This window comes from Schistocerca americana, chromosome 3, assembly GCF_021461395.2.
Source record: "Schistocerca americana isolate TAMUIC-IGC-003095 chromosome 3, iqSchAmer2.1, whole genome shotgun sequence".
NCBI lineage: Eukaryota > Metazoa > Arthropoda > Insecta > Orthoptera > Acrididae > Schistocerca > Schistocerca americana.
The window spans coordinates 298,755,927-298,770,387 of NC_060121.1; the positions used below are offsets into that span (position 1 = coordinate 298,755,927).

Here is a 14,461-nt window from a genome sequence, read left to right on the forward strand (position 1 = left end):
AGCTAGTTTTTCACACATTTCAGTGTTTACATGTCTTGAACTATGTATTATACTATTATATAGTTTTTGCAGACACACTCAGCAGTGTATGTGGATACTGTCTCTGAAATGTGTTGCAAATAGCGTTAGTAGTAAAAAAAAGTAACAAGTTAAATCACCATGTCTGATGCAGCAGTTTTACTGCATGAACAGTGAAAAATGTAGTAAGATAGAAACATATTTCATTTCATAATTTTATAAAGGATGTCAGCAAGAAGTAGTTTTGTACAGGTTTGAAAGTATGTACAGATTTTGTTTCAAGTCACTAAGTGCTCTCTTTCTGAAGTACTGGAAGAGTGCAATCTGGGTATTTGTGTGAGGTGAGTGAACTGCCTCAGGACCTAAATACAGTCACAAACTGTAATGTCTTATTCTGTTAAACCTTTCACATAACATTGTACCTCTTAATGAGTGATAATGACAGCATTTAAAGTTTTTGAATTTGGTCAATACTTATTCAAAATATTGAAAATCAAATATTTTGATGTCCCTGGAATCAGTTAGGCAACATGCATTTGGGATATTGAATGATGAATTTTGAACCATGAACCTAGGTAGTCATTCAGTAATGTAGAAAAGATACACTTATTATTCGTAAATACCGTATTTACTCGTATCTAAGCCGCACTTTTTTTCCGGTTTTTGTAATCCAAAAAACCGCCTGCGTCTTAGAATCGAGTGCAAAGCAAGCGGGAGTTTGAAAAATGTTGGTGGGTGCCGCCACAACTATTTAACTTCTGCCGTCGAATATATGTAGCGCTACACAGGCATGCTTTGTAGGCACAAAGATAAATACTGGCACCAAAATCTCTGCGTCAGTAAATAAATTAAAAAAAAAAAGTGGAAGACGAGCCTTTTTCCTCCGCCCAGAGTTTCGACGACTGCATTTTGGTACATTATCCAACGAAGTAAATACAATTCTGTATTGTTGATCTTCGAATGTAGCAGCATTTCAATGTACTACAAAAATCCGACTGGCAAGACTGTTTGGGATGTTTGTCAATATGGCCAACTCTACGTTCTGAATTTTTCCTACCTGTGAGAAGAGATGGTTGCTAATAGGAACTTTTATGAATTGTGAATCTCGTGCAGTATTCTCTTCACCATAAGATTAATACGAATACAAACATTTTGCCATGTATTGTTTTGTGTTTGCTACTATCTCATTTAAATCCTGTCTGCCTAATAAACTACGAAACTAGAGTGAGACAACAGCAAACGCGGAAGAATATACATATCATGTCATGTTCATATTCGTATTATTCTTATGCCTAATAGTGATACAGTCAGAAATGAAGCACGGCTACTGACTAGATTTTTAAATCTAAGAATTTCTGTGCAGAATGTAATGAACTAAAGAGGCGCCTGCAACGATTTTCAAACGGAGAAAAATTTTCGCTAAAATTTCGTTCAGAACATCATCTATCATATGCAGTCTATTATTTGGTTCTTGTTGATCATTATCAAAGAAAGCAGTAGTGTAAGTAACAACAAATGTTTCGCTAAATCTATTTTTTATTTGTAAGCAGCGGTAGCGCGCACAAAAGCAAGCCATGCCATGAGCGGCGACAGGCCATAAACACGCACTATCAGAATGCGACAAACAATGCATGACACAGTACAGTAATGCATTTTCAGCTTAGAGTGACGTAAACACCTATAACAAAGAAAACGGCGCTTATCAGATCAAAGAAAAATTAGCAATCAATTGAAACCAGACGAAGCACGTGAAAAAGGAAGGATATCCGTATAAATACGGACGGAGCGCGTGACGCGTAGCAATGGCTACCTGGTAAACCGTAACTGCTAAGCTTACGACTCGAACCAAACTACTGCAGCTGTATCGTCATTCATTCGACCTAAATTGTGTGTCATATTACAATTAGACGAACTTTGTTTCGATTTGGAGGTGCGACCTAAAACTTTTCTCTCCCCTTGAATTTAGAGTCTCAAATTTCAGGTGCGACGTAGATTCGGGAAATTTTTTTTTTTTTCTTGATTTCGAGTCTCATTTTTCAGGTGCGGCTTGGATTCGAGTAAATACGGTAGTGCTTTTCTCCCTTGCTGTATATATGAAGCTGATTAGAGTCAACAGTGGAGTATAGTTTAAATGTCTTTCATTATGCTGATTACATTGCTCACTTAACTTGCAAATCAAGAGGCACACTATCTGTTACTGATTCAGTTAGTGAAACCCATCTGTCTGAAGATATTTTGGGCCAGCACAGGAAACTGAACTACCTTCCTCACAAGTGTGATTCCAGTGTGTCAGCACTGCACTGCCTTGCTCAGTATATATTCTGACAGGACACCTAATACAATCAGCGTTTCAAAACACCTTGCAAATGTTCAGTCAGGATCTGTCTGAATTCTAGGCAGAGCAGCTAACCTGAAAGAGAATTCAGTTATGAAACCATCCTGGCACCTGTTTTTCAATACTCTTTATGAGTATGGGATAATTACAAAATTGAAGTTACTGAAGAAGGAAAATTCAGAGGAAAGACGTGCACGTGCGATTCGAGATGATTTCTGTAGTTGGCACATGTGTTTCAGAGATAATTGGTGAAATCCACTGAAGAACAAGAAATACATTTCATGTTATGTGGAGATCAGGACATATTTTCAGATGAGTCATAATATACACTAATTCATACAGATGAGAGTAATGACAGTAAAATTGGTTGGAGAGATCAGGTAATATGCACAAGTGTATAGGCATCATTTTCTGGTTCACATTCAGTATAAATACTGGCATAGACTTCTAGAGATGACCAGTATGGCTTGATAAAGAATAGAAATGAAAATGATCCCCTTAAGAACTGAAGCCCAGTGCTACTAGCGACTACACTGAGTCATTACTTCATAAAACTTGTCTCGCTTTGATTCCATTTCCACCACAGATGCTGCTGACCTTATCATCGCCTGTTTAAGTAAGAAGAGAACAACTTTGTTATGTCTAGAAGCTCCTTACTAAGGATTTGATGTGCTTAGACTGATCAGATTTATCTTTACTAACATTTGGGAAAAATCTGTGTTGTGTGGAATCAAAATAAACCAGAAATACGATATTGTTATTCAGATTGCAGTCGACTGTCGGTTAGGTCACTGCAGATTAGAAATGGACATGTGTTTTAAAAGATATTCTACAGTAACAAAATGGTGATGGAATCGTTACACAAAATTTCATGAACTATAGTCCAATTAAAATTATATGACACTTGATGCTTGTCACACTACAGTGTTGCACTATCAGCTGCAACTGGGTCAAAGGTGAAACATGAATTCATCAGATCAGTTCACAAGTGCTGAAATGCTGTTCATGTAATGAGGAATAGTGTTGGAAGCGACTGCCATCAGGTATGGCAGGAGCATGAGAAACTCAGCCCACAGCTGGTTTTAAGTGATCAGTGACTGAACTGTGGCAGACAACATTTTTTGTAGCCCTGAATTTACACTCATTTCCTAACTTAACCACAACCACGTGATATGCAAAGTACCCACGAAAACAAGGATGCAAACTTGACAGAACTATTAATTACACTTGCTTTATTCACTGTGATTAAATCTGGCCTCTGAGAGCAAACTCAATACAGAAAAATTTCAAGTTAGCACCAACAGCACGCTATAACTTGTATCTTTAATTGGTTATGTGAAGTTATCCTCTTACTGCCTATACAAAGTGATGTGATCCAACCAATGAGCAGTCCTGATTGGTACTCAGTTTCAGATTTTAAACAAAACAAGAATGATAGGGAAAAAATAAGAACAAATACAAAAGTCAGTCCAGTTTTGAAAATGTTGTGACAAAATTTTCAAAATAAAAAATCATATTTCCAACAGTTGATTGAAAATAATAATAATAATAATAATAATAATAATGAGAGTAAATTTGAAAAAAAAAATTGTAAATAAAAGAACTATCACCTCACATGAATTTGAACCCAGGATTTTCTGCATGTCAGGATTGTGATTTACCATTGCTCTGTTTTATCAATAACCATTATCGTGTTATTTTAATTCCCCTGTAGCACCAATTGTAATGATAATTTGCTGCTTTCCCAAGTTTTGGCCTCATACAGTGTCATATGAAGCTTATCTACTGTAGTCCCATCTCTGTGACAATGATAATCAAATGTGTAAAGCCGAATCACATCTTGTGCAAAGGGGTCTAGCAGTGTTTGGCTAATGACACATACAAAACATGTGTATTTCATTACCGTCTTTCTGCATGTGTTGTTTTCAGGATGGTTATGGTGCCTGATGAAATGCAAAATAAAACGATCAGTCCCAAGACTTTGGATCCACACACATCAAGAACATAACCAGACAAGGAATTGGAAGTGAGCTATTTGTTGTGGCAGTTTGGCAATGGTGAACATTTTGAGATTGATTTTAAGCACTCTGATTGGAGGAAGACAGCTCCAATGTGTGAAATGTCAAGTATCAAGTAATTTTAATCAGACTGCAAAAAGACCACAAAGTATCCCTCATTACTACACTTGGGGCACCAGAGGAAAGGAGTTTCAGTATCAAATTTTCGGTACCGCACACACATGAAGTAACTCTGATGCCTTGGCCAGTGTACATGGCAGCCATCTGAATAACTGTGAATGCTAGTCTGAGTTTCTTTCCACAAGAGGTGTTCTCAGTCACTCCAACACTTGAAGAGTGTTGACAGCCACTGTTGCTGAATCTACAAGAGGCTTGCGAGACTAGAGGATTGCTAGAAAATGATTAACACGAGGCAGCCGTCGTGCAATAGGCGAAGATCTTTTGCTCAGCTCTGTACTGTTGGTGTCTGTCTGCTGTCTGCTGTTTTGATAAATATTTGTGTATTGTCTAATCCCTTAGCTCCATGCTAAGCATTCGAAAGTACAGGGTGACACAGAAGTCTGTTAACATGTGAAAATTCAGTTCTTCATGGTCTAATGTAGGAAGAGAGACAAAAATTGACACAAATGATTAAAATGCCATGAAGTTTTATTGAATCCAAAAAAAGTGCACAAAATGACCAATGATGTCACTTCATATGATACAAAAGCAATAATTAGCATAACAACCGATTTTCTTTGTAACAAATGCCCATTATATCGGCCATCATTCCTCAACAATACGTGTAGTCAAGAGATAATATTGTGAACAGCACTGTACAGTATACCAGTAGGTATGATGAGAAATTGCTGCTGGACATCATCTTTTAGCATCCCTAATGAAGTCAGACGATTGCAATAGGCTTGAGGCTTCAGGTAATTCCACAGCCGATAACCGCACAGATCGAGGTCTGGGGAACTGGCAGGCCAAGTATGATGGAAATGGCAGCTCAGCACTCGATCCTCACCAAACAATGTGTAAAAGTGATCTTCCACATGTTTATCTAAATGGCATGGAGCATAAAAGTTGTACCTTCCAGCAAGTGTTTATCAGCGAGGCTAGGGATGAAGCAGTTCTGTAACATTTCAGCGTACCTCACACCCATCACGATGACTGACCAAAAATCAATACCTCGCATTTTCTAAGAGAAAAAGGGTCCATTTCACAACTGATGAAAATCCACACCACTCTGTGACTTTCTCACCACACAATGGTGTTTCCATGACAGTTCTAGGATTTTCAGTAGAACAAATTCTGCAGTTGCAGGTATTGACAGACCCTTGGAGTGTGAAATGGGCTTTGTCAGTCGACAACATGTTCTGTGGCTAACAGTTCATAATGACACTAGATTTTGTTTGGATAGCATTGGAGGGTATGCCTCAGTGCTCTCCAGACAGTAGTGCATGGAATGTCAGAGGAATGTGCGACTTCGCAAGTGCTGGCTTCACCAACCAGAGATGAACTTGGTTAAGTCTCCATTTCTTCCTGAATTGTCTGAGCAGCATTATCATTTGTCTCATCACCCATTATGAGGCCAAATGTCTAAACAACCTGTGGCATCAACCTTCATGAGAATTTTCTTCTTAGCGCTGCTTGTACAGTACGTTCACCCATTCGAATACCCTTCTTATGATAGGGTCATAAAGCTGCAATAGCAGATTCTCCATTCATTTCACTAACAGTGCCTTTTCTGGTAAAGTCAACATACTGAGACTGCTTGTGCATCTGCCTCCCTCTCTCCCTACAACTCATTTTACACAACATTCTCGTGCAGTGTTACTGATGTCTTGCTGTCTGGCACCATCTGTTGGCTGGTTTTTGCACTCATTCTTGGTTTCAATAAATCCGTATGTCATGTCAGGCACTGAGAGATAACTTTTGGTCTATTATGATACAAGGATTCTCCTCAAAGACAGGTGCAATGTTGGCATGTTCTTAGTTAATGTGATGATGATCGATTTGGGCACCATTGTCGCAGATGAACAACAGAGAATTTTATTTCACCTTACTTTTGCAAATCTGGTTATACAAGGGTGGTCTGATGAATCTGGGGAAAAAGCAAAAGAATGTGTGTTTCATAAACAACTCACTTTACTTCTCAACATAGTCTTCATTGAGGAATATACACTCAGTTTGGCAATACTCCAGCTTTTTCATTCCATTGGAAAAATGGATTCTGTCAAACTCCGCAAAATATTTGTTGACTGTAACAGACACTTCCTAATTTAATGAAAATTTCTTCCTATCACGCCAAATTTTTAAGCTAGGGAACAGGAAGAAGCCACTTGTGGCTAATTCTGGTGAATAGCATGGATGAGGAACCAATTTAAAGCCCAGTTCATGCACTTTTGCTATTGTTATTGCTATGTGTGGGATGGTATATTATTCTGGTGAAAGAGCATTTCTTGCATGCCAATCTTTGTCTGTTTTTAGCCATTGCAAGTTTCAAATGATCCAACAGTAAAGCATAATAGAGCCCAGTTATGGTCCTGCCTTTTTCCCTAGTAATCTAAGAGGATTATTCCTTAGGAATTCCAAAATAAACAGTGATCATGACCTTAACATCTGACTGAATGGTCTTTTTCTTCTTCAGTTCACTTTCATCAGCCTTCAGCATTTTGTCTGGTTTTTTCTCTGGTTTGTAATGATGTATTCAGCTTTCATCAACAGTCACAAATTGGTGCAAAACACCTTGCAGACTGCAATTAAACATTTCATACATTTTGTTGAAATAATGTGCCGGATGCACTTTTGGTCAAATGTGAGCAACTGTGGCACTCACCTGGCACACAGATTATTCATAGCCAAAATCTCCATGCAGGACATTATGCACTCACTCAGTCTCACAGTCTCAGCAACCTCACGATTTTTGTCAGCAGTTTGGCATTACCATATCATGGATTTTGTCAACGGTTTTCTTTTTGGTGACCTTAATACGACTGCAAGAACATGCTTTGTCATCAGTGCTTGTCCGACCACATTAAAATTCATTAATCCAAAAATAAATGGTCTTCAGTGATACTACAGTGCCCATGTGAACTTCATCCAACTCTGTTTTGATTTGTGCAGCAGTGCAACCCTCCAAATGAAATTGTTTAGTAACAGCATGGTACTTGGTTTGCTCTGTTTTCAATTGCAGTCGACACACTAACCAATTCAAATGGCTGTGAGGAATGAACTGTAATAAAAACAGGTGGTAAAATCACTGAAGTATAATCTAAGCAATGAATCCTGTTAGGTTTGCTAAAGGGGATGTAGTCTTTATTCCCTTGATTCCAATCACAAAAACAGACTTACCTCCCACTTTTAAGAGCAATCATTTTCCAGTAATAGTTTCCTTTGCTATAATAATCAAGTCATCTTAATGAAACAAAAGTTCCCATTGGCTGTTGCTAATTGGATTCTTTTATTTTGGATACTCCACTACTGTACAGTTTCATCTGTTTAATCATTTTCAGGAGGAACAGTATAACCATCAAACAGATATCAATGTTTTAGTGGAAGCTTTCATCTACTCATACAAAATGTGTTCAAAAAGTAGCAGGAGCTTTATAATTTTGCATATGGTATTCATGCCAATAGGACTATTTTTGTTGTTGTGTTTTTAAACATGTCTGAAAAGTATCTGTGTAGCATTAGCCATTTTGGATATTTAGTCTGTTGTCGGGTGCCAGAAAGATTACTTGTGTTTTGGTAGTACCATTGATTATTCATTTTGTGTAACATGAATGTATTTGAGTTGCTAAAATGAACAACCATCAGCTGTATAAGGGAATGATGACAATGAAGATCTGTGCAGGACCAGGACTCAATTATGGATTTCCTACTTTACACACCAGCTGTCACCTTAACTGCTTTGCCTATTGGTCCAGAACTCACACCAGACCCAAACTTCCATTTGTCATTATTCCTGCATCACAACATGTATTTGTTATGTAATTTCCATACTGGGACCGACATTGTAATTAAAAGTTGCTTTCTGGTATCGGTGGATAAATACAGTATTGCAGTGCCCATGTCGTTAGGAAGAACAATGCAGTGTTCCTTCAGACATGTTAAATATTGCTTTTGGTGAGTCTTCAGTGAGTAAAACAATGGATTACATGTGGTATAAGTGTTTTGAAGAAGACCATGAAGAAAGTTTCCAGGAAGCCGCAGCACATCATCAGCTGATGAAATCGAGAAAAGAGGAAAATAAATCATTATGAACACTCAAGGAACCACAGTCAGAGAAGTCACTGATGGTATTAACGTATGACTTCGCTCCTGCAATGAATTTTTTTTTGGGTGTTTAAGGTATAAAATATGTGACAGCAAAGTTTGTTCCAAAATTTTTGATGTTCGATCAAAGACATTGGCAAGCACATGTTGCTAGATGAAAACAATGACACAGAACTGATGAAATGTGTCATAACAGGTGATGAAACCTGGTTTTAATGATAAACTGTTGAAGCTATGGCCCACTCGTCTGAGTGGAAGCATTCTGGATCCCCAAAATCGATAAAATCTCAGCAGATTGCAGTGTGAAGGCTACACTCGCTTTGTTCTTAGGTTTTTAATGGCATAGTACACTTTGAGTTCTTGCCACAAGATCAAATGATCAGTAAGGAATACCACCAAAAATTTAAAGCTATTTGCATGAAACAATCTGAAAAAACACTCTGATTTGTGATGAAACAATTTTTGGTTTTTGCATCATGATAATGCACCTACTTACACTTTGTTGCTGCTTCATTATTTCTGCACCAGAGACAATAATGTAACAATTACCTGCTTCCATTTTTGCCATATTTGCCCAATGTGACTTTTCTGTTGCCAAAAATAAAGTAAATCTTAAATTAACATGACACCAGGTGTGTATTAAGAAACTGTGGCATAACCATACCACTTGCAAGTAAGAGAGGGGACTAATGACAACTGGTGTGACAGATTATTGGTATTCAGAAAACTAGTTTTGAGTGTGCACCTCATTGTAGTTAAAATGCTGATTAAACAAGTCAAAGATCGATCTCTTAAAGTAGTAATCACCAGTTGGAATGTTAGCTCATAGACAGCTGCTTGTGGCTTGTTCACTATTAGCAAGTCAACAATAACTCATACCAGCAAATAAATGTCCAAATAGAAATGTTGTAGACCTATATATTCTGCATAAGTTTATTTTCTCGGAAATCATAAATTCTTAAAAAAGAAAAATATGAGAGGAATGGTGTTGATTACATCTCAGTGCTGTTTCTGGGTAGTTAAATTGGGCACTGTTATTTTCAACCCATATGGAGAGGGGGTGGTCAACTATTTCATTAAACCATACCTATATTTTGTAGCTCCAGTTATTATGTTTTTAAACACACTAACATTCTGTCTGCAGTGTGAGGCAGGCATAAAGTGTTGCCTTTCTCATTATGTAACGAAGTATGAAATGTAACCTTCAATTCCTACAGGACAACACTTTTTACTTTATCACTTCTTCTTTCAAAGCTTACTTCTTCTAAGTATCAAATTAAGTGTGGTTAGGGAGACATGAATAGGTAATGGTGATTTGGGATCTGCTGCTGCTGCTGCTGAAGAAGTAGTATTACAAGAAGTCATTTTTCAACCTTTACTGTTGTAGTTAAAAAATCTATGTTCCAGAAATTTGCAGGTTATATTGTATCTTTGCCTTGTTTAATTATGTATGTGTAGTTAAATAAATGGCTGTTGATTAAGTCTCTTAAAAATAGTTTGTGTCTTAGCAAAAAGTTCTTAGAGATATTGGTACTCTGAACAGAGTTGAAGCTAATTTCTGTAATACTCCAGGAAGATTAGCAAATTCTCTGTGTCTTTGTTGCAAATAATGGTGTTGGCTACATTTAACACCCTTTTTGGTTTCATTTGGAATATTTGGTTATGCTGGATCTTCCATTTGCTCATCATCCAAAGCAGAAACTTTTTCTTCTTCTGGATTTCATTTCTAGAGACCTTCAGATACATTCAACTATTGTTCATCTATAACTTTTTACCTACCTATACAATGGTAAAAAGCAAGCTTTTTTTGCAAACTTCAGTATCTAAACAGACATACTAAAAGTATATAAACATTAGTGAACGAAAAAACAGTGCACTACAACATAGCAAGAACTGAAGGCAATTCTGTTAGCATCATGCCGGTCGCATTTTGTAAAAATAAATATGACAACATTATTAGCATCTTACAAATAAAGAGAGAAACCACCAGTTCAGCTGCTGAATTATTTTGAAGAACGTGGACTAACTGGTATATATAAAGCACCGGTACCATTTAACACAAATTAATCAACGTTTTCTTGTCGTGCCTTTGATTCCAGAGTCTTAAAACTGAGTGCCTCATCAAGGCATACAATTTCTATTTATTTACATTCCAAACCAATAAAATATGTAAAATCTCAAGGTATGAAAATTGTAAAGAACTGTCCAGTATATGAAGATCGTTGATTATCAACTTTGACAAGAGTTCAGAGCTGAATTGCATGAGTCATGTCAAGGCTGGCACTGGCATCATAAACTTTCTTCCCCAAGCACTCCTCAGTACAGATGAATAACTGAAAATTTTTTGAAGGATCTGCTCCATTGCATGGTGTATGTGACAAGTGGTTTGTTGTTGACACACAAACATGGATGGTGTAGAATGCACAACATACCCAATTCAGATCATAACCAATGAGATGAATAACCAAAGGACTATAAACTTTTAAAAGAGGGATGTTTGTCTTGGATGAACATTCAAGCATGAAGAAGTTACTGGCTAGATTAAATCAGTAATAGCTTATAGCTACTCAGCATTAAAATCGTTTAACCGTATTACAGCAGTTGCGAACATCTAATGTACAATCGAAACCAATTTTTTACTTGCACAGCAAATGTCTGTTCCTAACAGAAGGCAAAGGAACACTGAAAATGGCCAACTTCTGTTTGATAACATGCTCAGAAGAAAACCAAAACTGAGCTGTAAAAGTAATGGTGAGATTATTTAGGATTCACATATTGTGATAATTATCAGAGAAATGGTCACAGGTTAATATTATCTATCAAATTTCTCAAGGATTTTTAGCCACTGGACAAAGAAGTTTTCACTTTTTCCAGAACAGTTTGGCAGACCTGCAAACCACTCAAAAGTTTTGTTTGCTTCATGTAAAGGCATTAAGTTGAATCGCAGGTCATACTCTCCAGCTATAGCTTCTTTGCACTGCTTTCTTCTTTTGGACCTGAAGAAATGTATCAGTGGATGGACATGTACTATAGGGAGAACATAGCATGTCATTTTGGATGGAGAATCATTAGTAGACATAGAAGTAACTTGAATGTGTTCCATGGAAGGTGTTAGGACCCTTGCTGTTCATGTTGTATATTAATAGTAACCTAAGACTTTTCACAGAAAATGCAGTTCTCTGCAATGAAGTATGAGTACTGTCTAAGAAAACATTTTGACATATCTCAATATTATTTCAAAGTTGAGCAAAGACTGTCAAGTTGCTTTTAGTGTTCAAAATTAAGATTCTGCGCATAAAAAACTACTACAGTATCAGTGACTCGCACTTGGAATCTAACAACTTCTACAAATGCCTGGGAGTAACACTTCGTAAAAATTTGAAATGTAATGATCACGAAAGGCTCAGTCATTGGTAAAAGCAAGTGGCAGGCTTAGTGCATTGGTAGAATACTACAGAAATGCAATCAACCTTCAAAGGAGATTGCTTATAAATCAATTGCACAATGTATCCTAGAATATTGCTCAGTTGTGTGGGACCCATGGCAAATAGGACTGACAGGGGTACGTCAAACATATTCAGAAAAGGGCATTATGAATGGTCACAGGATCGTTTGACCCATGGGACTGTGCCACAGAGATGCTCAAGAAATTGAACTGGCAAACACTTGAAGATTGTCACTAACTTCCTGATGACTCACATTGTGTTCATGCCTACACATCAGCTGGTGACAGAGCTTTCCAGACAGTATCATTTAATGCCAGATTACTTGTGTAGTCTATCATTATGCCAAACTGTGCTTCTTAATGTTTCAAGAACCAGCTTTAAATGATGACTCTGGGAATACACTGCAATCCCCTATGTATCGCTCCTGTAGGATCGTGAGTACGAGACGAGATTGATTACAGCATGCGCAGAGACATTTAAACAGTCAGTATTTCGACACCTTGTACGTGAATGGAATGGAAAGAAGTCCTAACAGCTGGTATAGTGGAAAGTACCCTCTGTCATGCACTTCACAGTGATTGGCAGAGTATGGATGTAGATGTGCAGACAAATGAAACAGTGTGTAGGAAAAAATTCTTATTTTCTAGGACTCGAGAATGAGAGATTCAAATAAGTAGAGTCACACTAAAGAATTTACATGGAGAAGAAAGATGACAATGTTGGAAAGGAAAAAAGATTTTCATTTAAATGTGATTTATTTTTCAATCTCCCAACATAAGAGCAACATTATTTTCCCTTGGTTCCAAGTATGGTATATTAGATAACAGTCCACTCATATGTACATCATCTCAAATAAAATAAGATTTTTGAATGAAACAGTATTAAATACTACATAATACACTTCATATTGTTTTGTGGATGTGAGAATCAGTGGCATTCTTTTTGTGCTATATGAACAACCTCCATTACGTTGATCAATTAACACTGGTTCATTTCTTCTTCCCTTTGTTGGCAAAGTAAGGTGTATTTCTGTGATATTTTTATTTGTGGGGTAAGGGCATGCATAGCTCTTAAATTGCACAGTATGTTATGATGCACTTCTATCAGATTAACAACATCTAAAGATTGAAAACAAACAAGTTTGGTTCCCTAGCCCTCTACCTACCCACCTTCCCTTCTTCCTTTGACTAATAAAATTGAGAAGCTTACTATTTCTTACAATGGTTGCAGGTACACTGTGATGGCGGGTACCCCACAGAAAATGCTGGAGCACCTGCTCGAGACGCGTCTAGATGGACGTGGCTGTGGAGGAACAGTAGGTGGCCGGGATGTCGCACCTCATCCATCAAGTGACCCTTTCCTGGAAGACTTCCTGCTGACTCACATTGTGTTCATGCCTACACATCAGCTGGTGACAGAGCTTTCCAGACAATATCCTTTAATGCCAGATTACTTTTGTAGTCTATCATTATGCCAAACTGGATGGAAGAATTGAATATGTATCACATTGTCATAGAGTCAACATGCTTATATTAATCTAGTTCAGGTTTTTCTTGATGCTATGGGACTTGGAACAAAGTGCCAGTTTGGTGAGAAGCAGTATTAATATGTGCAATTTTTTATAGATTTTATAAGTTTTGAAAATCTTCAGCACAAAGTATGGGATGTTTTAATGAAAGGTGTTGTATTATGAAACATCGCAATTTATTTGCACAGCAAATACAGAAAACAGTATTGTGAACACTACAGGGAAATGTGCAGTCAGAGAGTGTCCTGGTAATTCAAAGTCCAAATACCTCTCTAGTACATGTCTCTTCACTGTATCTGTCAAATGATGTCTGGTCTGAATCACACCACTAACTGTCAAGTGAATCACTGGAGAACAGCCAGTAGTATCCAGTGCACTGTCTTATATAAAACTCACTGTATGGCCTCGCTGTCTTAAGGTTGGGACTCATTGGCTCACTGGTTGTGTAGGCGACTCACCTCTTAATTCAGTGGCCAAAATAGAATCCCTCCATTCTCAGTTTGGAAGAAGGAATGAAACAGCAAAGTTTGTGCCACTTCCATAATGGAGAGGAGACCACCACAGAAAATGACAGAGGATAAATCACTCTTCCAAAATTGTTTCACCATGGACATTCTTTGTTTCAATCATCACTGAAATAAGCGATAGCAGAATAGAAAATTGACTAAATCTGCTTGACATTGGGAATGAGATAAATCATAATGAATATGTGAGAGGTTCTACAGAGAACATATGGAATAACTTGCTCTCCTTCTAGTCGTAGTTTACCATAGGTTACTGGAGCCAACAGAGGATACCTATCAATTGGAAAAAAGCACAAGTCATGCCCATTTTCAAGTAGGGTCATCAGACCGAT

At 37.4% G+C, this 14,461-nt stretch overlaps 1 protein-coding gene across 1 annotated transcript in view; it reads left to right on the top strand.

The window, feature by feature from the left end:
* The window catches only part of LOC124606041 (rap guanine nucleotide exchange factor 4), a 181,068-nt gene that overhangs the window by 64,252 nt on the left and 102,355 nt on the right, over positions 1-14,461 (top strand). Inside the window, exon 7 of the mRNA XM_047138004.1 lies at positions 13,308-13,508. Coding sequence (XP_046993960.1) covers positions 13,308-13,508 — 201 coding nt within the window. The remainder of the gene's footprint in view (positions 1-13,307; positions 13,509-14,461) is intronic.